Source organism: Oncorhynchus kisutch, linkage group LG3 (genome assembly GCF_002021735.2).
Source record: "Oncorhynchus kisutch isolate 150728-3 linkage group LG3, Okis_V2, whole genome shotgun sequence".
NCBI classification, from domain to species: Eukaryota; Metazoa; Chordata; class Actinopteri; order Salmoniformes; family Salmonidae; genus Oncorhynchus; species Oncorhynchus kisutch.
In genome coordinates, this window is record NC_034176.2 from 36,428,902 (window position 1) to 36,449,196 (window position 20,295).

General features: G+C 44.4%; 1 protein-coding gene across 4 annotated transcripts in view; it reads left to right on the plus strand.

The window, feature by feature from the left end:
* The first annotated feature begins 7,342 nt into the window (after positions 1-7,342).
* Positions 7,343-20,295, plus strand: part of LOC109881951 (histone acetyltransferase KAT6A-like) — a 37,396-nt gene continuing 24,443 nt past the window's right edge. For 2 of the 4 annotated variants that reach the window (XR_004205520.1, XM_020474052.2), the window contains exons 1-2: positions 7,343-7,544; positions 9,533-10,913. Coding sequence is in view for 3 of the 4 variants with exons in the window: in XM_020474052.2 (XP_020329641.1) it covers positions 10,242-10,913 (672 nt within the window). In the remaining variant the exon portion in view is untranslated. Of the gene's footprint in view, positions 7,545-7,687; positions 7,836-7,977; positions 8,247-9,532; positions 10,914-20,295 lie in introns of those variants that run through there. The other 2 variants (XM_031805251.1, XM_031805254.1) reach the window with 2 other exon arrangements.

Consider the following 20,295-nt stretch of genomic DNA (forward strand, 5'->3'; position numbering starts at 1 on the left):
AAGGCCTACCTTCAAACTCAGTGTCTCTTTGCTTGACATCATGGGAAAATCAAAAGAAATCAGCCAAGACCTCAGGAAAAAAATTGTAGACCTCCAAACGTCTGGTTCATCCTTGGGAGCAATTTACAAAACACCTGAATGTACCATGTGCATCTGTGCAAACAATAGTACGCAAGTATAAACCCCAAGGGGCCACGCAGCAGTCATACTGCTCAGGAAGGAGACGTGTTCTGTCTCCTAGAGATGAACGTACTTTGGTACGAAAAGTGGAAATCAATCCCAGAACAACAGTAAAGGACCTTGTGAAGATGCTGGAGGAAACAGGTACAAAAGTATCTATATCCACAGTAAAACGAGTCCTATATCGTCATAACCTGAAAGACCGCTCAGCAAGGAAGAAGCCACTGCTTCAAAACCGCCATAAAAAAAGACAGACTACGGTTTGCAACTGTACATCGGGACAAAGATCACACTTTTTGGAGAAATGTCCTATGGTCTGATGAAACAAAAATAGAACTGTTTGGCCATAATGACCATCGTTATGTTTGGACGAAAAAGGGGGATGCTTGCAAGCAAAATAACACCATCCCAACTGTGAAGCACGGGGGTGGAAGCATCATGTTGTGGTGGTGCTTTGCTGCAGGAGGGACTGGTGCACTTCACAAAATAGATGGCATCACGAGGAGGAAAAATTATGTGGATATATTTAAGCAACATCAAGACAACAGTCAGGAAGTTAAAGCTTGGTCACAAATGGGTCTTCCAAATGGACAATAACCCCAAGCATATTTCCAAAGTTGTGGCAAAATGGCTTAAGGACAACAAAGTCAAGGTATTGGAGTGGCCATCACAAAGCCCTGACATCAATCCCATAGAACATTTGTGGGCAGAACTGAAAAGCGTGTGCGAGCAAGGAGGCCTACAAACCTGACTCAGTTACACCAGCTCTGTCAGGAGGAATGGGCCAAAATTCACCCAACTTATTGTGGGAAGCTTGTGGAAGGCTTCCCCGAAACATTTGACCCAAGTTAAACAATTTAAAGGCAACGCTACCAAATACTAATTTAGTGTGTGTAAACTTCTGACCCAATGGGAATGTGATGAAAGAAATAAAAGCTGAAATATATCACTCTCTACTATTATTCTGACATTTCACATTCTTAAAATAAAGTGGTGATCCTAACTGACCTAAGAATTGTTACGAGGATTAAACGTCAGGAATTGTGAAAAACTGAGTTTAAATGTATTTGGCTAAGGTGTATGTAAACTTCCGACTTCAACTTTATATATAAACTCAGCAAAAAAATAAATGTCCCTTTTTCAGGACCCTGTCTTTCAAAGATAATTTGTAAAAAAAACAAATAACTTCACAGATCTTCACTGTAAAGGGTTTAAAGGGAAGGGAGTAGTACACAGCGTTGTACAAGATTCTTGTTTCTTGGCAATTTCTCGCATGGAATAGCCTTCATTTCTCAGAACCAGAATAGACTGACGAGTTTCAGAAGAAAGTTCTTTGTTTCTGGCCATTTTGAGCCTGTAATTGAACCCACAAATACTGATGTGTTATTTCTTATATTGGTACCCCAGGTAATCTTGGGTTTCATTACATACAGTCGGGAGGAACTACTGAATATAAGAGCAACGTCAACTCCCCATCATTACGACCAGGAATTTGACTTTCCCGAAGTGGATCCTGTGTTCTGCCTTACTCCCAGGACAATGGATCGGATCCCAGCCGGCGACAACGACGTCGTTGTTTTGGGTCGCCGGCTGGGATCCGATCCATTGTCCTGGGTGGAAGGCAGAACACAGGACCCGCCTGGGGAAAGTCATATTCCTGGTCGTAATGATGATTTGACGTTGCTCTTATATTCAGTAGTTCCTCCCGACTGTATGTAATGAAACCTAAGATTACCTGGGGTACCAATGTAAGAAATAACACGTAAAACAACAAAATACTGCATCGTTTCCTAGGAACGCAAAGTGAGGCGACCATCTCTGTCGGCGCTGGAAGTCTCTCAGAGACTGAGACTGTAACGTTTTTTGCTTCACGGAAACATGGCTCACTCGAGAGACTCTATCGGAGTCGGTGCAGCCAGCTGGTTTCTTCACGCATCGCGCTGACAGAAACAACCATCTTTCTGGTAAGAAGAGGGGCTGGTGTCACGATCGTCGTAAGAAGCGGACCAAAGCGCAGCGTGGTGTGAATGCATAATTTAATAGATGACAAAAAACACGAAGTAAACTACAAAAACAATAAACAAATAACGACCGTGACGCTATCATAAGAACTGTGCTGACACAAGCAACTAACATAGACAATCACCTACAAACAAACAGTGAAACCCAGGCTACCTAAGTATGATTCTCAATCAGAGACAACTAATGACACCTGCCTCTGATTGAGAACCATACTAGGCCGAAACATAGAAATCCCCAAAATCATAGAAAAACAAATATAGACTGCCCACCCCAACTCAAACCCTAACCACTAACATTGAGTGGCTGCTGCCACACACTGACTCAACTCCAGCCACTTTAATAATGGATAATTGATGTAAAAATATATCACTAGCCACTTTAAACCATGCTACTTAATATAATGTTTACATACCCTACATTACTCATCTCATATGCATATAATGTACTTGATACCATCTACTGCATCTTCCCTATGCCGTTCTGTACCATCACTCATTCATATATCTTTATGTACATATTCTTTATCCCTTTACACTTGTGTGTATAAGGTAGTAGTTTTGGAATTGTTAGATTAGATTACTCGTTGGTTATTACTGCATTGTCGGAACTAGAAGCACAAGCATTTCGCAACACTCGCATTAACATCTGCTAACCATGTGTATGTGACAAATAAAATTTGACTTGATGCTCCAGATACTCAACTAGTCTAAAGAAGGACATTTTTATTGCTTCTTTTATCAGCTGTACTAACATAATTGCAAAAGGGTTTTCTCAATTAGCCTTGTAAAATTATAAAGTGGGATTAGATAACACAACGTGCCATTGGAACACAGGAGCGATGGTTGCTGATAATGGGCCTCTGTACGCCTATGTAGATATTCTATGTAGATGTTTCCAGCTACAATAGTCATTTACAACATTAACAATATCTACACTGTAGACTGATCAATTTGATGTTATTTTAATGGACAAAAAAAGTGCTTTTCTTTCAAAAACAAGGACATTTCTAAGTGACCCCAAACTTTTGAACGGTAGTGTATATGTTTTTTTGTGTTTTCTTTTGCAAAACAGGTGGGGCTCTACCCCACATGCCCTGAATAACGGGTCGCTACTGCTTATGTACAGTGCCTTGCGAAAGTATTCGGCCCCCTTGAACTTTGCGACCTTTTGCCACATTTCAGGCTTCAAACATAAAGATATAAAACTGTATTTTTTTGTGAAGAATCAACAACAAGTGGGACACAATCATGAAGTGGAACGACATTTATTGGATATTTCAAACTTTTTTAACAAATCAAAAACGGAAAAATTGGGCGTGCAAAATTATTCAGCCCCTTTACTTTCAGTGCAGCAAACTCTCTCCAGAAGTTCAGTGAGGATCTCTGAATGATCCAATGTTGACCTAAATGACTAATGATGATAAATACAATCCACCTGTGTGTAATCAAGTCTCCGTATAAATGCACCTGCACTGTGATAGTCTCAGAGGTACGTTAAAAGCGCAGAGAGCATCATAAAGAACAAGGAACACACCAGGCAGGTCCGAGATACTGTTGTGAAGAAGTTTAAAGCCAGATTTGGATACAAAAAGATTTCCCAAGCTTTAAACATCCCAAGGAGCACTGTGCAAGCGATAATATTGAAATGGAAGGAGTATCAGACCACTGCAAATCTACCAAGACCTGGCCGTCCCTCTAAACTTTCAGCTCATACAAGGAGAAGACTGATCAGAGATGCAGCCAAGAGGCCCATGATCACTCTGGATGAACTGCAGAGATCTACAGCTGAGGTGGGAGACTCTGTCCATAGGACAACAATCAGTCATATATTGCACAAATCTGGCCTTTATGGAAGAGTGGCAAGAAGAAAGCCATTTCTTAAAGATATCCATAAAAAGTGTTGTTTAAAGTTTGCCACAAGCCACCTGGGAGACACACCAAACATGTGGAAGAAGGTGCTCTGGTCAGATGAAACCAAAATTGAACTTTTTGGCAACAATGCAAAACGTTATGTTTGGCGTAAAAGCAACACAGCTCATCACCTTGAACACACCATCCCCACTGTCAAATATGGTGGTGGCTGCATCATGGTTTGGGCCTGCTTTTCTTCAGCAGGGACAGGGAAGATGGTTAACATTGATGGGAAGATGGATGGAGCCAAATACACGACCATTCTGGAAGAAAACCTGATGGAGTCTGCAAAAGACCTGAGACTGGGACGGAGATTTGTCTTCCAACAAGACAATGATCCAAAACATAAAGCAAAATCTACAATGGAATGGTTCAAAAATAAACATATCCAGGTGTTAGAATGGCCAAGTCAATGTCCAGACCTGAATCCAATCGAGAATCTGTGGAAAGAACTGAAAACTGCTGTTCACAAATGCTCTCCATCCAACCTCACTGAGTTCGAGCTGTTTTGCAAGGAGGAATGGGAAAAAATGTCAGTCTCTCGATGTGCAAAACTGATAGAGACATACCCCAAGCGACTTACAGCTGTAATCGCAGCAAAAGGTAGCGCTACAAAGTATTAACTTAAGGGGGCTGAATAATTTTGCACGCCCAATTTTCCGTTTTTGATTTGTTAAAAAAGTTTGAAATATCCAATAAATGTCGTTCCACTTCATGATTGTGTCCCACTTGTTGTTGATTCTTCACAAAAAAATACAGTTTTATATCTTTATGTTTGAAGCCTGAAATGTGGCAAAAGGTCGCAAAGTTCAAGGGGGTCAAATACTTTCGCAAGGCACTGTACATACACTTAGCAAAAATAAAAGCACAACATGCAACCATTTCTAAGATTTTACCATAATTTGCTAATAAATTCATTAAAAATCCTACAATGTGATTTTCAGGATTTTTCCCCCTCATTTTGTCTGTCATAGTTGAAGTGTACCTATGATAAATTACAGGCCTCTCTCATCTTTTTAAGTGGGAGAACTTGCACAATTGGTGGCTGACTAAATACTTTTTTTGCCCCACTGTGTAAGCCCTTAACCAACAATGCAGTTAAGAAATATTTTTTTTTAAAAGGTAAGAAATAAAAGTAACAAATAATTCAATAGCAGAAATAAAATAACAATAGCGAGGCTATATACAGTAAGTACCGGTACAGAGTCAATGTGCGAGGGCACCAGTTAGTCGAGGTAATTGAGGTAATATGTACATGTAGGTAGAGTTATTAAAATGACTATGCATAGATAATAACAGAGTTGCACGACTGCCTTGGTGTGCTTGGACCATGTTCGTTTATTGATGATGTGGACACCAAGGAACTTGAAGCTCTCAAACTGCTCCACATCAGCCACGTCGATGAGAATGGGGGTGTGCTAGGTCCTCCTTTTCCTGTAGTCCACAATCATGAAATTGTTATTGACAAAATGCAGATGTGTTCGTTGTCTGTAGCTTATACCTGCCCATATCATAACCCAACTGCCACCATGGGGCAGTCTGTTCACAATGTTGACACCAGCAAACCACTCGCCCATCTGCCCGGTACAAGTGAAACCGGGATTCACCAGTAAAGAGCATGCTTCTCCAGACTGCCAGTGGCCATCGAAGGTGAGCATTTGCCCACTGAAGTCAGTTACAATGCAGAACTGTAGTCTGGTTAAGATCCTCGTGAGGAAGATTAGCATGCAGATGAGCTTCCCTGAGATGATTTCTGACAGTTTGTGCATACATTCTTAGATTGAAATTGTGGGTTTGCACATCAGCTGTCCAAGTGGCTCATCTCAGACCACATTGCAGGTGAAGAAGCCGGATGTGGAGGTCCTAGGCTGGTGTGGATACACATGGTCTACGGTTGTGAAGCCGGTTGGCCATATTGCCAAATTCTCTAAAATGACATTGGAGGTGGCTTATGGTAGATAAATTAACATTAAATTATCTGGCAACAGCTCTGGTGGACAATCTTTTAGTCAGCATTCCAAGTGCACACTCCTTCAAAACTTGAGACATCTGTGGCATTGTTGTGTGACAAAACTGCACATTTTAGTGGGCTTTTATTGTCCCCAACACAAGGTGCACCTGTGTAATGATCATGCTGTTTAATCAGCATCTTGATATGCCTAAATGACTTACCTTTCAGACTAATATAAAAATAAAAAACATGATATTGTTTCAAGCAGGGTTGAAAGCAGCCCCCTTTCTGAAATGCAGCACATTCATAGGTGGGGTTGATATGGTACCAAGGTGAAATTAGTGTTGTATTGGATATTCGGGTTTCTCTCGTCAACAGCTTTTGAACTACGCTTGCGATGACTATGAAGAAGGTATATTCTGAATTGGGTGGATGGAGAATAATCCACACCTAGAAAATTGAAAGCCTGAAGAAAAACATGTATAATATTTATATTTTTGTCCATCCTCCCCTGACTCTGAATATATAATTTCATAGTCATGGACGTTTGTGTAGGAGCTATCGATGATTGTAAATAAGGAAAAAAATGAAATCACAACAAAAATAGCAGTGTATTTTTGTCCACCCTACCCTGATTCAGAATATATAATTTACATAGTCATGGCAAGTTTTGTGTAAGAGCTATTGAAGGTTGAAATCCGAAATTCTATTATTATGTTGTGGTTTACTGTTGCTTGGTATTGCGGGCAATTTACATAATCGTTTTTTTTGTGGGAGGATAATAGCTGCCCACGTATCATAATCTGACTGGCGGGGAATAAGCGCTCAACATAAACAGATAGGCTTTGTCAAGTGATAGCCTACTAAGCATGGTCGGATATATAGTAACAAGCTCTCAACATTTAGGCCTATTTCGAGCACTGTATAAATTGCTGGTTCATTCTCCTGCTCTAATAAATAACAGAGCTGCTGCAATAGATTGCAGAACCTACCTGGCTGTGTGGAGGGCTCTTGTTTGATCTTTAAATACCCTCTAACATTAAAACCACACTCAGTTGCTTTGATTTCTCTTACGAGCCAGCTGTAAGGCATAAATTCAGACGTTCCCCTAAACGGCAATATCCGTGTGCGCGCGCCCCAGTGGAGAAAGCAAGAACACCTATCCCTTCACCATCTGTCCCTTTCTTCCATTTCATGTGTTCAACCAATATCCACCCCTCACAGCTTCGACTCTGTTGTCCCCCCCCTCTCCCCTTGCAGTGTATTTTCCTGTCCGGTCCACTAGGGTTTGCGTTTGAACCATGCAGACGGTCCCTTGCCCCGACTGTTCCCCCCTCCCCCACTAGCTGAGCTCCTGTTCCACTCAAAGATGGCGTCAGCTTTGGAGCCTCTGGTCTCTGGCTGCATTTTTGGGCTTGTTGTTGTCTCTGATTCGAATTAATTTTGGCACATTCTACTCGGCAACTCGACACGAAATGACGGTGAGTAGCGGCTAGTGGGGAGAGGATATTACAAGTTCTCTGAGCTTCCCTTTAAAACCCGAACTGGATCCGTCCTAGCTTTCTGGGAACCGCGAGAGGTAGAGGGAAAGGGGTACGGGAGATGAAGATCGCGAGGGGGGGCCGTGGTTGGTTGGTTGGATGGAAGGAAGGAAGGAAGGAAGGAAGGAGGGGGCGAGTGAGTGAGCCGAGGCCTACTTCGCTCCAACGGCCTTGGCTTCACCGCAGGCACTAGGTGGGATGGTGGGTGATGGAGGAAGGAAGTAGGGAGAGGTGAGGGTTATCTAGCGGTGTGTAGGGACGCGTCTTGCGGGGAAATATTTTCACCCAGAGCCGAGGCGGAGGCCGAGCGGCCATAGAACATGTCATGTTAATGGAACATTCTCCAGCACTTTGAGATCTTCATGTTTGCACTTGCCGGATAGCGGTTATGGCCGTTTTGTAATTTACATTGTGCCTCTGCTTTGTAGGCCGTGATCTCACCGCGAATATCATCCATGACATTCTAAAAGGGATTATTCCTTGCGATGGCTATGTGTTATTGTTTGAAGCCTCGGGCGTTGTATGAATCTGTCATTGTTGATTGTGTCAAAACACGCTTTTCCTTCACCGATACTACACGTTGTTACTATTTTGAGCTATTTCGTCACTACTCCCAAGCAAATAACTTCAGTTCGCGGGAAGGTTTGTAACCACATAATTGCCTGACAATTCATATCAGTACTAGAGTGACGTAAAGAGCCAGAGCAGTAAATAATGAGAAAGTTAGGCACTTGGGGCTGTTTCATGGATCGCTAACGTTACTGTAACTAGCTGTGCTAACTGGAACGTTAACCACCAATCTGTTTTGACCGACATGGCTAACGTTTAGCTAACTAACGATAGACACATGCTCAATGTTAGCCAGATAACGAACACAGCTACTAAGTCACAGCATAGTTTTTAAACGATTTATCTTCATCAGTTACTGACTACCATACATATGTAATCAATGATCATGTTTATGTTGTGCATGGAGTAGAAAGCTAGCTAGCTAACGTTTGCATGCTTGCTAATATAAGGCACTTGAACACAACTAACGTTAGCTAAACTAGCCATGAGAAGTGGCTTGCTGGTGTTCTGTGTTTTGTTGTTGCTATTTCAGTTGATTTGTTCTGCTATGCAAAGTGATAACCATGTTGCTTGGCAAAGTCATAATAACAAGTGTTCCTCACATGTGGCTAGTTTTCCCATAATCTGTGCAGTTGTGTTGTTATTACCTGCGATCAATCCCTGTTTTCTGACCCAATTCATGATGTTGTGAAAAGTATATGAAGATACTGTACTAGTTATGTAGCATGTAAGTGTGGTGTGGCCTTCTCCACTAGTGTTTGTGTTACTATCATCACAGTTATGAAAGTTACTGTGGTTTTGGGGATTAGACAAAAACATAGTGAACCAGACTTTGTAAAGTTACCTCCATTATCACAGTTGATTAGGTTGACCTACTCACAGACACTAGTCTGGGACTGTCCGGAGCTACTGGTGAAGAAAGACAATGTTTAGATCTGGGTTTATGCCCTCTTTGCTCAGGGTTTTCTCTTCCCCGCCTAAATGTGTCTTGTATCTCAAATCTTTAACCTTAATCTTTTTATTTTGCACATGTCCTGTAATGTTGATCTAGACTTCAGGTAGCATGTATTTATCACATACAACGCATGTGGGTTAACTGTGGTGTTTATGTGCTGCTGTTGTTTTGAGCGGTGTGTTTGTACATGTGTTCTGACAGGTTGCATTCAGTAAGCACTAAAGGAAGCAAATGTTTTGAAACGGCAGTATTACCTCAACTCCAATATAAAACTCATTTTAAGACACTTTTAAAAATTATTATTACCATTTTTGTCTACCGATTGTGACCCAGTCTTGTTGCTGTCCCTCTTGCACATCGTTTCTCTGACCCTGCCATATGTGTGTGTCCTTTTTTTCCGCAGAGTGCGTTTCCTGTTGAAGTGCAATTGGCATGATGGTGATTAGCCCTCGCTGCTCCATGAGGTGTGATATCTGTTCCCTTCCAGGCCTTACAACAGGTGGATACCGCTAGGGAGAGAGGAAAGAGAACGACTAGAGAACGACTGGAGCCGCGTGGCTGAAATACATTTTAAGTCCTCCTGGACTTCCCAAACACTACAACTGATCTTCAACTCAAGATGACGGTCACAGTTTCAACATCACATTGAGAGCCTGTTATTTACATTGATTGGAGACTGAATCAACAGGTTTCTATCTGTTTCTCCCTCTGTCCTTTTGAAACAGGCAGTAGTTGGAGATACCTAAGTGTTATTGTGAAAGCCGCCGTAGTGTGCGAGTCAGTCCTCCACAGCTCCAGAGTTAGTGTAGTATCTGGTGCTCCACGACACTGCTCTCCCTCAGGCTAACTGACCCTACCGGGAGAGGGTAGTGGGTGACCAGGTTTTATTTTTTTGGGGGGGTGGGTGGGGTGGGCTATGCTATGGTGAGCTGCTCCCTGCCGTGCTGCTCGTGCTTAGGCTCTGAGGGACTCTGTGCAGCCCCGGGACAAAGGATAGTCCTTGGGCAGAGGGGCGAGGAGGAGGAGGCGGCGGCTTAGGCCGCAGGACGCTTACCTTTTGCCCGCCACAGGTGTTAGCGTGTGTGTCGTCATCGTGACCTCCAGCCACAGCCATGGTGAAGCTGGCCAACCCGATGTACACCACCTGGATCCTGGAGGCCATCAAGAAGGTGAAGAAGCAGAAGCAGCGGCCGTCGGAGGAAAGGATATGCAACGCTGTGTCCATGTCCCACGGGCTGGACCGCAAGACTGTACTGGAACAGCTGGAGCTCAGCGTCAAGGATGGAACTATTCTCAAAGTGTCTAACAAGGGGCTCAACTCCTACAAGGACCCAGAGAATCCCGGCCGTTTGGCCTTTCCCAAGCCCTGCCTGGGCAGCGGTGAAGGGGAAGGAGACGGAGAGGATGGTCATCATGAGGATGGGGGTCATGGGGGAAGCCACCATCACTCTGGGAAGAAACCAGGACTGGACTGGAACAAGCTGATCAAGCGTTCCCTGGAGGGGCTTCATGAGCCAGGGGGCTCCACCCTAAAGAGTGTTGAGCGCTTCCTCAAGTGCCAGGGTGACGTGGCGGCCTACCTGTCCGGCAGTGGCTCCATGGGGCCCGGACTGTTCCACCAGCAGCTGAGGGTTGCGCTGAAGCGGGCGTGTGCCCACGGTAGAGTGGCCAAGAATGGGCTGCTGTTCCGCCTCATCAGCCGCAGCTCCCAGTCAGATGGGACGGGTACTGTGGTGCTGGACTCCCTGCCGCCCGTCCGTCTCCTGCCACACGAGAAGGACAAGGTAAGCCACACAGCGTCCCATACATCTACATTCTCTTCCTCAATGTAATGTCTCTATGTAAACATGCAGTGTAAGTGTACAAGGTTAACTGTTAAAAGAGCAATTGGTAATTTGTTTGTCCTTTGTGGCAGTGGGAAGAAATAAACAATCAAGGTTGAAGGCAGAACACCCACCACACGATCAATCTTAGCAGGGCTCAACCTTTATTCTGAATAGTAGATTCCATGTCGTGGTAAGGCTGCCAGGGAAGATGCCTAAAATGTTACTTTATCACGTGTAATTAGTAGCCAGGTCAGGCAGCCAGGCAGTAGAGTTTGGCAACCCACAAAGCCGAGCCTGGAACTTAGTTTCATTTTTACCCCCGGGGGGGGGCAGGCAAACGTATCATCGCTGTGGCAGTCAGTGGGTCGATTCGACCTGTGTGTATTCGGAGCCCTGGCTACAGAGTACCAGGGCTTTCAGTGTCTCTTTCAGGGGGCCAGCGATGGGTGTGGGCGTAGTGGTGGCGTGTCGCATGCTCCAGGAGGCAGCAGGAGTGAGTGGAGCGCCGTGCAAGGCGGATGAGCTTAGTGCTCTCTGGTCGGCTGCCAGGGGCGAGGGCTGCTCTCCAACCTTCTGTCTCAGGCATGCAGCAAGAGGAGAAAGAGAGGGGAGGAGGAGGTCAGGGAAGATTCACATGGCGCCATAGCAAGCGTCCTGCTGGGGCAAGAGAGACTGGCGACCAGCTGCAGGGCTGCTCCCTGTCAGGAGCTGTCAGGAGTTGAGAGGAAGAGAGTGTGTGTGCGTGTGTGGGAGAGAGAAGAAAAAAACAGGAAGAGCAGAGGAAGAGGCCTGGCTGATGCATGCTCTGGGCCACCTTACCCAGTCACGAAGAGGGGGGGAGAGAGAAAAGAGACTGAGACAGTGGCAGAGGAGCAGACATGCAGGCCAGTACGGTGCCAGAAGACACACCCACAGGGTAACCTGACAGTCCGCAGCCGGATGGGCACTAACCTCTCCTACTACCCAGGGGCAGGACCGCACATAGCTAACATGCATAACACCCATTGCATGCGTTCATGCACACATAAACGTATGGCATGCACTGTGAACAAACACAAGTGCGTGCAAGCTGACATACTGTACACACACATGCACCCCTACAGTAACGCATACAGTACACACACATATCAGCCATCAGTTGAAATTGTGGAAGGGTGGAAATGTAACTTTTTGGTCCAGCTGCTGCAGCGGGTGGTAGACGACCAAATGTTACCAGCCACTCACATTTGTTTTTCAGCAGGTGAATAAATTATGACGCTAAATCACAGAAAACGCACGCACATGTTTTGTAACATTAAAACAACAGTTAATTTGTATTTTTTTTGTTGATTGATTGAAAGTGATTTCAAAGGAAAACCCAGAACATGACAGACAGAAGTGGATATCAGTGTGTGTTATTGACCCATTTCAGTGGGCAAGAGCGCCACCTTTCTCTCTCTATTGTTTGAACCAAATATTGAACCTATGCTGCAGCTGTACCCCGTCCTGCTTTCACCACTGTACCATTTGAGATTATCTCATCCAGAACTGACACACACACAGTTTTTAAAAATATATATATAGATTTTTTTTTACATGGGGGCTTTGTTTAATAAGAAAATTATAAAATAACTGTGCCCAACTGCTCTGTGTGACCAACTGTCAGTGTGGCTGGGAGGAATAGACATTCTACCAGGGGATGTCAAAATCTACCAGCATGTGTCTGGTGTTAATGTTCCACCCAGGATGTAGTGTATAGTGATTTGAAAGGTCCTGCCCTTGCCCCTCCAGACAGACTTTGTTGTGACTGGGGGTGTTGTAAATCTCTGCTCTACTCTGCCGTGCAAGGTGGCTTGTCTCGTGTGGGCTTCGGGTTCATTCTGCAGGGTTGCGTCCCGATGGCACCCTATCCCCTACACAGTGCACTGCTTTTGATCAGAGCCCTAAGGGCCCCGGTCAAAAGTAGTACCCAATAAAGGGAATATGGTGCCATTTGGGATGCACCCTGGGATTAGAGTGGTGTGAGCAGCCAGGAGTCATATGCCTGGCTGACTGACCGGCTGACTGATTGGCTGGCTTTCTGGCTCGAGGGCTGTGTAGGCTAACGCACTACCGACCCTCTGGCACAGATGGGCATCCGCTGAAGACTGATCAGTCTTTGACTTAGTTGAATGACTTTCATAGTGAGTTCACGGGCTCTTTCGTTGTAGTGTTCATGTGTTGCTTGGAGGCGTTGCATGGTGAACCGTGGGTGTACTGCTACTACAACAGCTGCCAGTCTGGTGGAGAGTTATTTGAATGTTTCTCTTTGGCATTCACACAACCTCCACTCCAGACAGCTCTGTTCCTCTTATGCTGCTATTTGCAGTATTCAAGTAGCCGTCTCTGCATATCTCAGCTATAGAGCCTCTCTCTCCACCTCCTGTCCTCTAGCTAGCCCCACTGTGTTTGTGTGTGGCTGGTGGGGTGTGACGCGACACTCACACTTCTCTCACTCTCTCACTCAGGCGAAGTCTCATCAGTGCCATATTGCCTGCATGATTCCTATGGGTTGTGATTTAGAAAGGGAAGGGGTGGGTGGGTGAAGGGAGAGGAGAGGAGGGGAAATAAAGCAAAACAAATGAATAAGCCTCGGCTTTGACCCCATTGCATTGGGGAGATTTGTGTACTCGACACCCGAATGACTGTCGCCCAGCTCCATTCAAACAGGATCGCAGACCCACTCGCTCTCCCCCTATTAGGAGGTCACTGGCGGGCCAGATCGGGGGAGGCGAGGGGTGTGTGGAGTCATCCAAGGGTCACGGGTATATACATGGGAAACCTCTGCTTTTCCTGAGGTGAGCCACCCGTAGCTGGCTGTAGTTATGAGCCTAGTGGGCCATTAGGAGGCTAGTGGACGGGGATATGATGGGGATGGGCCTGAGTCTGTTGTCGGGAAGAGCGGTGAGGTGAAGAGCGATTATGGCCCTACGCTTGCCCTTTTCACAGCAGCTGGACCCAGGAGAAGCAGAGTTCTCCTCACTGACGTTGCCGTGTCGCGGGAGGGACGACAACTGAAACGACACTGACCGGGGTGATGGTGTTCTGTGACCTCGTGGGCTTTGTTCTGTCAGCTAGTATGGTGGCTGTCTACCTATGAATGAGCTGTACTGTAGTTAGGCCTAATTTGATCTTTATCCCATTCACTTTCAAAACGTAATGGCATACGCATGTACTGCTCGCCCTGTGTAGGTTAGGCTAATTACTGAAACCTCTCGCATAGATGTTAGCTGTCCTTCGCCTTTTTAGCGAACATTACAACCATCTAGTGTTTTCTTTCTGCTCAAGGTGAAGGAAGAGCGCTACACAGGACATGAATACAAAATACCAGTAAACATTGATTATGTGCCCTGGGTCAGTGCAGTCTCCCCACCACTACGTCATTGTCTCTCTGTGTGTGTGTGTGTGTGTGTGTGTGTGTGTGTGTGTGTGTGTGTGTGTGTGTGTCGCCGTCCAGGTCAGAGAGGTGGCCGAGCAGAGTACTTTATTCAACCTCTATTTAACAATTCAAGTCAGTTAAGAACAAAGCAATTTCTCTTAGTAGTGGACACCATTGGGGTCAAGAGAGAGGACCATCTTTCAGGGCCGTGATGGCAATGTCTTTGAAGCCTTTTGGGTAGTGGTTGACAATAGAGCAGATATATTAGCAGACTACTAAACCAATGGAACAAGTAGGTTTGAGGAAAACATTCACAGCCAATACAGGGCTGATATTTGGTAGTGGACGAAACCATCTTATAGGGAGGTGTATGGAGTCTAGGGAAGATTAGGTTGATTTACTTTGGAGGCAGCCATTGTTAACCTTTTTAACCAACACATCACCCGGTGTCCTTAGAGGAGACATAACTTTTTTATTTTTACAATATTTTATTTTAGCAGGAAAAATAATTACTCCCAGTAATCAAAAAATGATCCTCCATTGGAAAGGTTTGAATTTGAGTTGTCTAACAAACGCACACATACATCTACACACATACCTGCTTATACACACAGCAACAGCACAGCCTCCATATAATTCCTTTCAGAATAATAATGTAGAGCTCTCTTTACTTGCTCACAATATTGCTTGGTCGCCCCGTCCTGAGGTGTAATTTTTTTATTTTATTTATCTGTTATTCTACCAGGTAAGTTGACTGAGAACACGTTCTCATTTGCAGCAACGCCCTGGGGAATAGTTACAGGGGAGAGGAGGGGGATGAATGAGCCAATTGTAAACTGGGGATTATTAGGTGGTTTGAGGGCCAGATTGGGAATTTAGCCAGGACACCGGGGTTAACTTCTTATGGTATAGGGGACGGTTGCATCCCACTTGGCCACAAGCCAGGGAAAATGCAGCGCGGCAAATTCAAATAAAATGATATAAACTTTCATTAAATCACACATGTAAGATACTAAATTAAAGCTACACTCGTTGTGAATCCAGCCAACATGTCAGATTTTAAAAAGGCTTTTCGGCGAAAGCATAAGAAGCTATTATCTGATGATAGCACAACAGTAAACAAAGAGTAGCATATTTCAACCCTGCAGGCTCTACACAAAACGCAGAAATAAAATATAAAACATGCCTTTGATGAGCTTCTTTTGCTGGCACTCCAATATGTCCCATAAACATCACAATTGGTCCTTTTGTTCGATTAATTCTGTCCATATATATCCAAAATGTCAATTTATTTGGCGCGTTTGATCCAGAAAAAACAGCTTCCAAATTGCGCAACGTCACTACAAAATATCTCAAGTTGCCTGTAAACTTTGCCAAAACATTTCAAACTACTTTTGTAATACAACTTAAGTATTTTTAAACGTTAATAATCAATCAAATTGAAGACGGGTCTATCTGTTTTCAATAGAGGACGAGAGGAAACTAACGCTACTTTTCAAGTCTTGCGCAAGTCTCAACAGTGTTACCCATTTCCTAGAATTTCCAACCAAATTCCAAAGACTGGTGACATCCAGTGGAAGCAGTAGGAACTGAAAACAAGTGCCTAAGAAATATAATTTCCCAATGAGAACTCACTGAACAGACAGAGACCTAAAAAAAAAAATCTGAACGGTTTTAGAAACTTCAGTGTTTTCTATCCAAATCTACTAATAATATGCATATCTTATTCTTGGCATGAGTAGCAGGAAGTTGAAATTGGCCACGCTATTTATCCAAAAGTGAAAATGCTGCCCCCTATACCTTAAGATGTTTTTAACACCCCTACTCTTACGATAAGTGCCATGGGATCTTTAATGCCCTCAGAGAGTCAGGACACCCGTTTAACGTCCCAGCCGAAAGACTGCACCCTACACAGGACACTGTCCCCAATCACTGCCCTGGGGCATTGGGATATTTTTTTTTAGACCAGAGGAAAGAGTGCCTCCTACTGGCCTTCCAACACCACTTCCAGCAGCATCTGGTCTCCCATCCAGGAACTGACCAGGACCAACCCTATGCTGCTGACCAACCCTATGCTGCTGGCAAAATTTGAATATGCTTCTACTCTGTGCTCAGTCCACGTCCATTGACCTATTCTTCACTCGGGCAATGATATTATTCAGCCTATGCTTGGACTTTAAATAGGGGTGTATTATGAACAGGTTGTTAGTGATGGTGTGTCACTATTATAATCTAACAGAGCTCATATTTCACTGGCTAGGTGTGCCCACTTTCCACATTCACACCAGAGGTGCTAACATTAACACCCAGACACACATCATTTGGACAATAGTCTGGCGGAGAGCCATTATCAGACAGACTGAAGATAAAGTGGTTAGGAAGGGAGAGAGCGATGAGAATGTTTGTTTGTTGCTGGGAGTGACTGGACCTGTAATCCAGCAAATGGGGTAAATGTGTTCTCCATCTGGGAAGTATTTTGCTGCCACACACACCACACATGGCCAACTTGTACCTTTTTGATACAGGGGATTTACCCTTGTTACCTCGTTAGTCCCCACTACTGTACGGTGCCCCACTGCTTCCAACAGCTAGACTTGCAGGAAGAATGTCTATTTCAACTGAAACCCCAACATGTATAATAATATGGTGATGTAGTTCACCCAAATGGATTTTGTCCGTTTTACAGCTTTTCAGAATGTGGTCCACTGGTCCGTGCAGGAGTCAAACCCACTACTCGGGTGTTCCTAACAGCATTCTCCACTCAACCAACTGAGCCATCGAACCATGTTTTATTACTCCATCGTCAGTTGAAGTCGGAAGTTTACATAGACTCATGTTGGACTCATTAAAACTCGTTTTTCAACCACTCCACAAATTTCTTGTTAACAAACTATCATTTTGGCACGTCGGTTAGGACATCTACCTTGTGCATGACACAAGTAATTTTTCCAACAATTTTTTTTACAGACAGTGATTTATAAGTGAAATAATCGAACACAATTACAGTGAGTCAGAAGTTTACATACACTAAGTTGACTGTGCCTTTTAAACAGCTTGGTAAATTCCAGAAACGATGTCATTGCTTTAGAAGCTTCTGATAGGCTAATTGAGGCAATTGGAGGTGTGCCTGTGGATATATTTCAAGGCCTACCTTCCAACTCAGTGCCTCTTTGCTTGACATCATGGGAAATTCAAAAGAAATCAGCCAAGTCCTCCACAAGTCTGGTTCATCCTTGGGAGCAATTTTCAAATGCCTGAAGGTACCACATTCATCTGTACAAACAATAGTATGCAAGTATATAAACACCATAGGCCCACACAGCCGTCATACCGCTCAGGAAGGAGACACGTTCTGTCTCCTAGACATGAATGTACTTTTGTGCAAAAAGTGCAAATCCCAGAACAACAGTAAAGGACCTTGTGAAGATGCTGGAGGAAAAACGTATAAAAGTATCTATTTCCACAGTAAAACAAATCCTATACCGTCATAACCTGAAAGGCCGCTCAGCAAGGAAGAAGCCACTGCTCCAAACTGCCATAAAAAAGCCAGACTACGGTTTGCAACTGCACATGGGGACAAAGATCATACTTTTTGGTGAAATGTCCTCTGGTCTGATGAAACAAAAATAGAACTGTTTGGCCATAATGACCATCGTTATGTTTGGAGGAAAAAGGGGGAGGCTTGCAAGCCAAAGAACACCATCCCAACCGTGAAGCATGGGGGTGGCAGCATCATGTTGTGGGGGTGCTTTGCTGTAGGAAGGACTGGTGCACTTCACAAAATAGATGGCTTCATGAGGAGGAAAATGATGTGGATATATTGAAGCAACATCTCAAGACATCAGGCTAATTGAGGCAATTGGAGGTTAAAGTTAAAGCTTGGTCGCAAATGGGTCTTCCAAACAGACAATGACCCCAAGCATACTTCCAAAGGTGTGGCAGAATGGCTTAAGGACAAGAAAGGCAAGGTATTTGAGTGGCCATCACAAAGCCCTGACCTCAATCCCATAGAAAATTTGTGGGCAGATCTGAAAAAGTGTGTTCGCAAGGAGGCCTACAAACCTGACTTCCTTACACCAGCTCTGTCAGGAGGAATGGGCCACAATTAACCCAACTTATTGTGGGAAGCTTGTGGAAGGCTACCCTGAAATGTTTGACCCAAGTTAAACAATTTAAATGCAATGCTACCAAATACTAATTGAGTGTATGTAAGCTCCTACTGGGAATGTGTTGAAAGAAACAAAAGCTGAAATAAATAATTCTCTCTACTATATTATTTTGACATTACACATTCTTAAAATAAAGTGGCGATCCTAACTGACCTAAGACAGGGAATTTTTAACTCGGATGAAATGTCAGGAATTGTGACAAACTGAGTTTTTAAATGTATTTGGCTTAGTTGTATTTAAACCTCCGACTTGAACTGTATGTTAAGTAGTCCTCCTTCATTCCATATTCCTGCTATGGCCAAGTGGGTGTGTGTTTCTCGTGTGTGTGTTTCTCGTGTGTGTGTGTATTTCTCGTGTGTAACAATGATCAATGAGGTTGTGGTAAGAGGTTTGGGTCTGTATTGGGGAGGTGGCTGCCCGGCACCACCTGGTTGGACATTGAGATGGGTTTCACATGTTAATGAGAACCTTGACTTGAGAGGAGACAAGGACAACAGGACAGCTTTTCCCATTCGCCCCCCCCCCCCTCTGTTGCACACTCACATCTTATTCCCCTCCTCACCACCTTCATCCTTATCCTCCCGTCCTCTCTCCATTGCTCTCTTTCATTATCTCCCTCCACCTCTATTACACCCAGTACCACTGCAAATGGACAAGGAGAAACCAGGCCACTCTCACAGTACATCTCTCAGCTAGTGTATTGTACACCCCACACATCTGCCCCCATAGCATGGGCCAGTGTATCTTTCACATCTAATCTGTGGAAAATGCAGTCCTACAAACCTTTCTATCAACTAGGCTCTGTTTTTGCTCAAGTGTAGGCCCTTAGTGATACAGAGGGTTAGACGTGTCAGGATAGAGATGGAGACTCTCCCTGCCCGTCTCGGTATAAAGGACCTGAGCCCTCACTCTAACCTGAAGGACGTGTTTTGGTCTCTGTCTGTAGTTGTTGTTCAAGTCGAGCGGGTAGATTACTCTGTTGGCATGGTGAGACGTTATAGGCGTGTCTGTGTTGTGACTAACTGGTGTTTCCTGTTGAAATCATCTCTCTTATCTAGTGTGCATAGTAGCATAGAGGTCACACACACACACACACACACACACACACACACACACACACACACACACACACACAGAGACACAGAGGTAAAAATATGCCCAGCACTAGTCCGATGTTAGTAAAGCCAAAATGTTGGCTTTTGAAATAAAGAAAGCAGACCTCATGAGGATTTTAAATGAGGATTTTAAATGAAATGTAGGCCTATTCCATTTCTCCCACACATATCTTGGAAAACGATTAGCTCTTTTGTATCTTTTGGATTATTTTAGTCAGACAGTAATTAGTCATGTGAATGAAACCCTGCACTGTAATGTTTGTATGAAACACGATGCCTGGACTAGTTACTCGCGGAGAAAGCAAACGAGTGTGAGAGCGCACAGACACAGGTCAATCCCTTCCCTCCCGCTGAACTGGCAGGAATGATTGGGAGGCTGCACAAAGGGCTGCTGCCATATTTTCTCTCTTCCTCTCACTCTCTTTCTCTCTCTCTGTGTCTCTGTGTGTTTGTGGTGTGATGAGAGGTGTCCCTGTATGGAAAGCGGGAGCCTGAGTCCGAGATGATAAATTAACTCAATAAATCAAGCTCTTCAGCCCGTCTCTCCTTACTCCCTGCCTGGACTTGCTCCTTCCCTCTTCCCTCCCCGTGTTGAGCTATGGCCAGGCAGCCAGGAATATCTTTGTACCTACCCCACCCTACCTCACAGCCCCAAACCT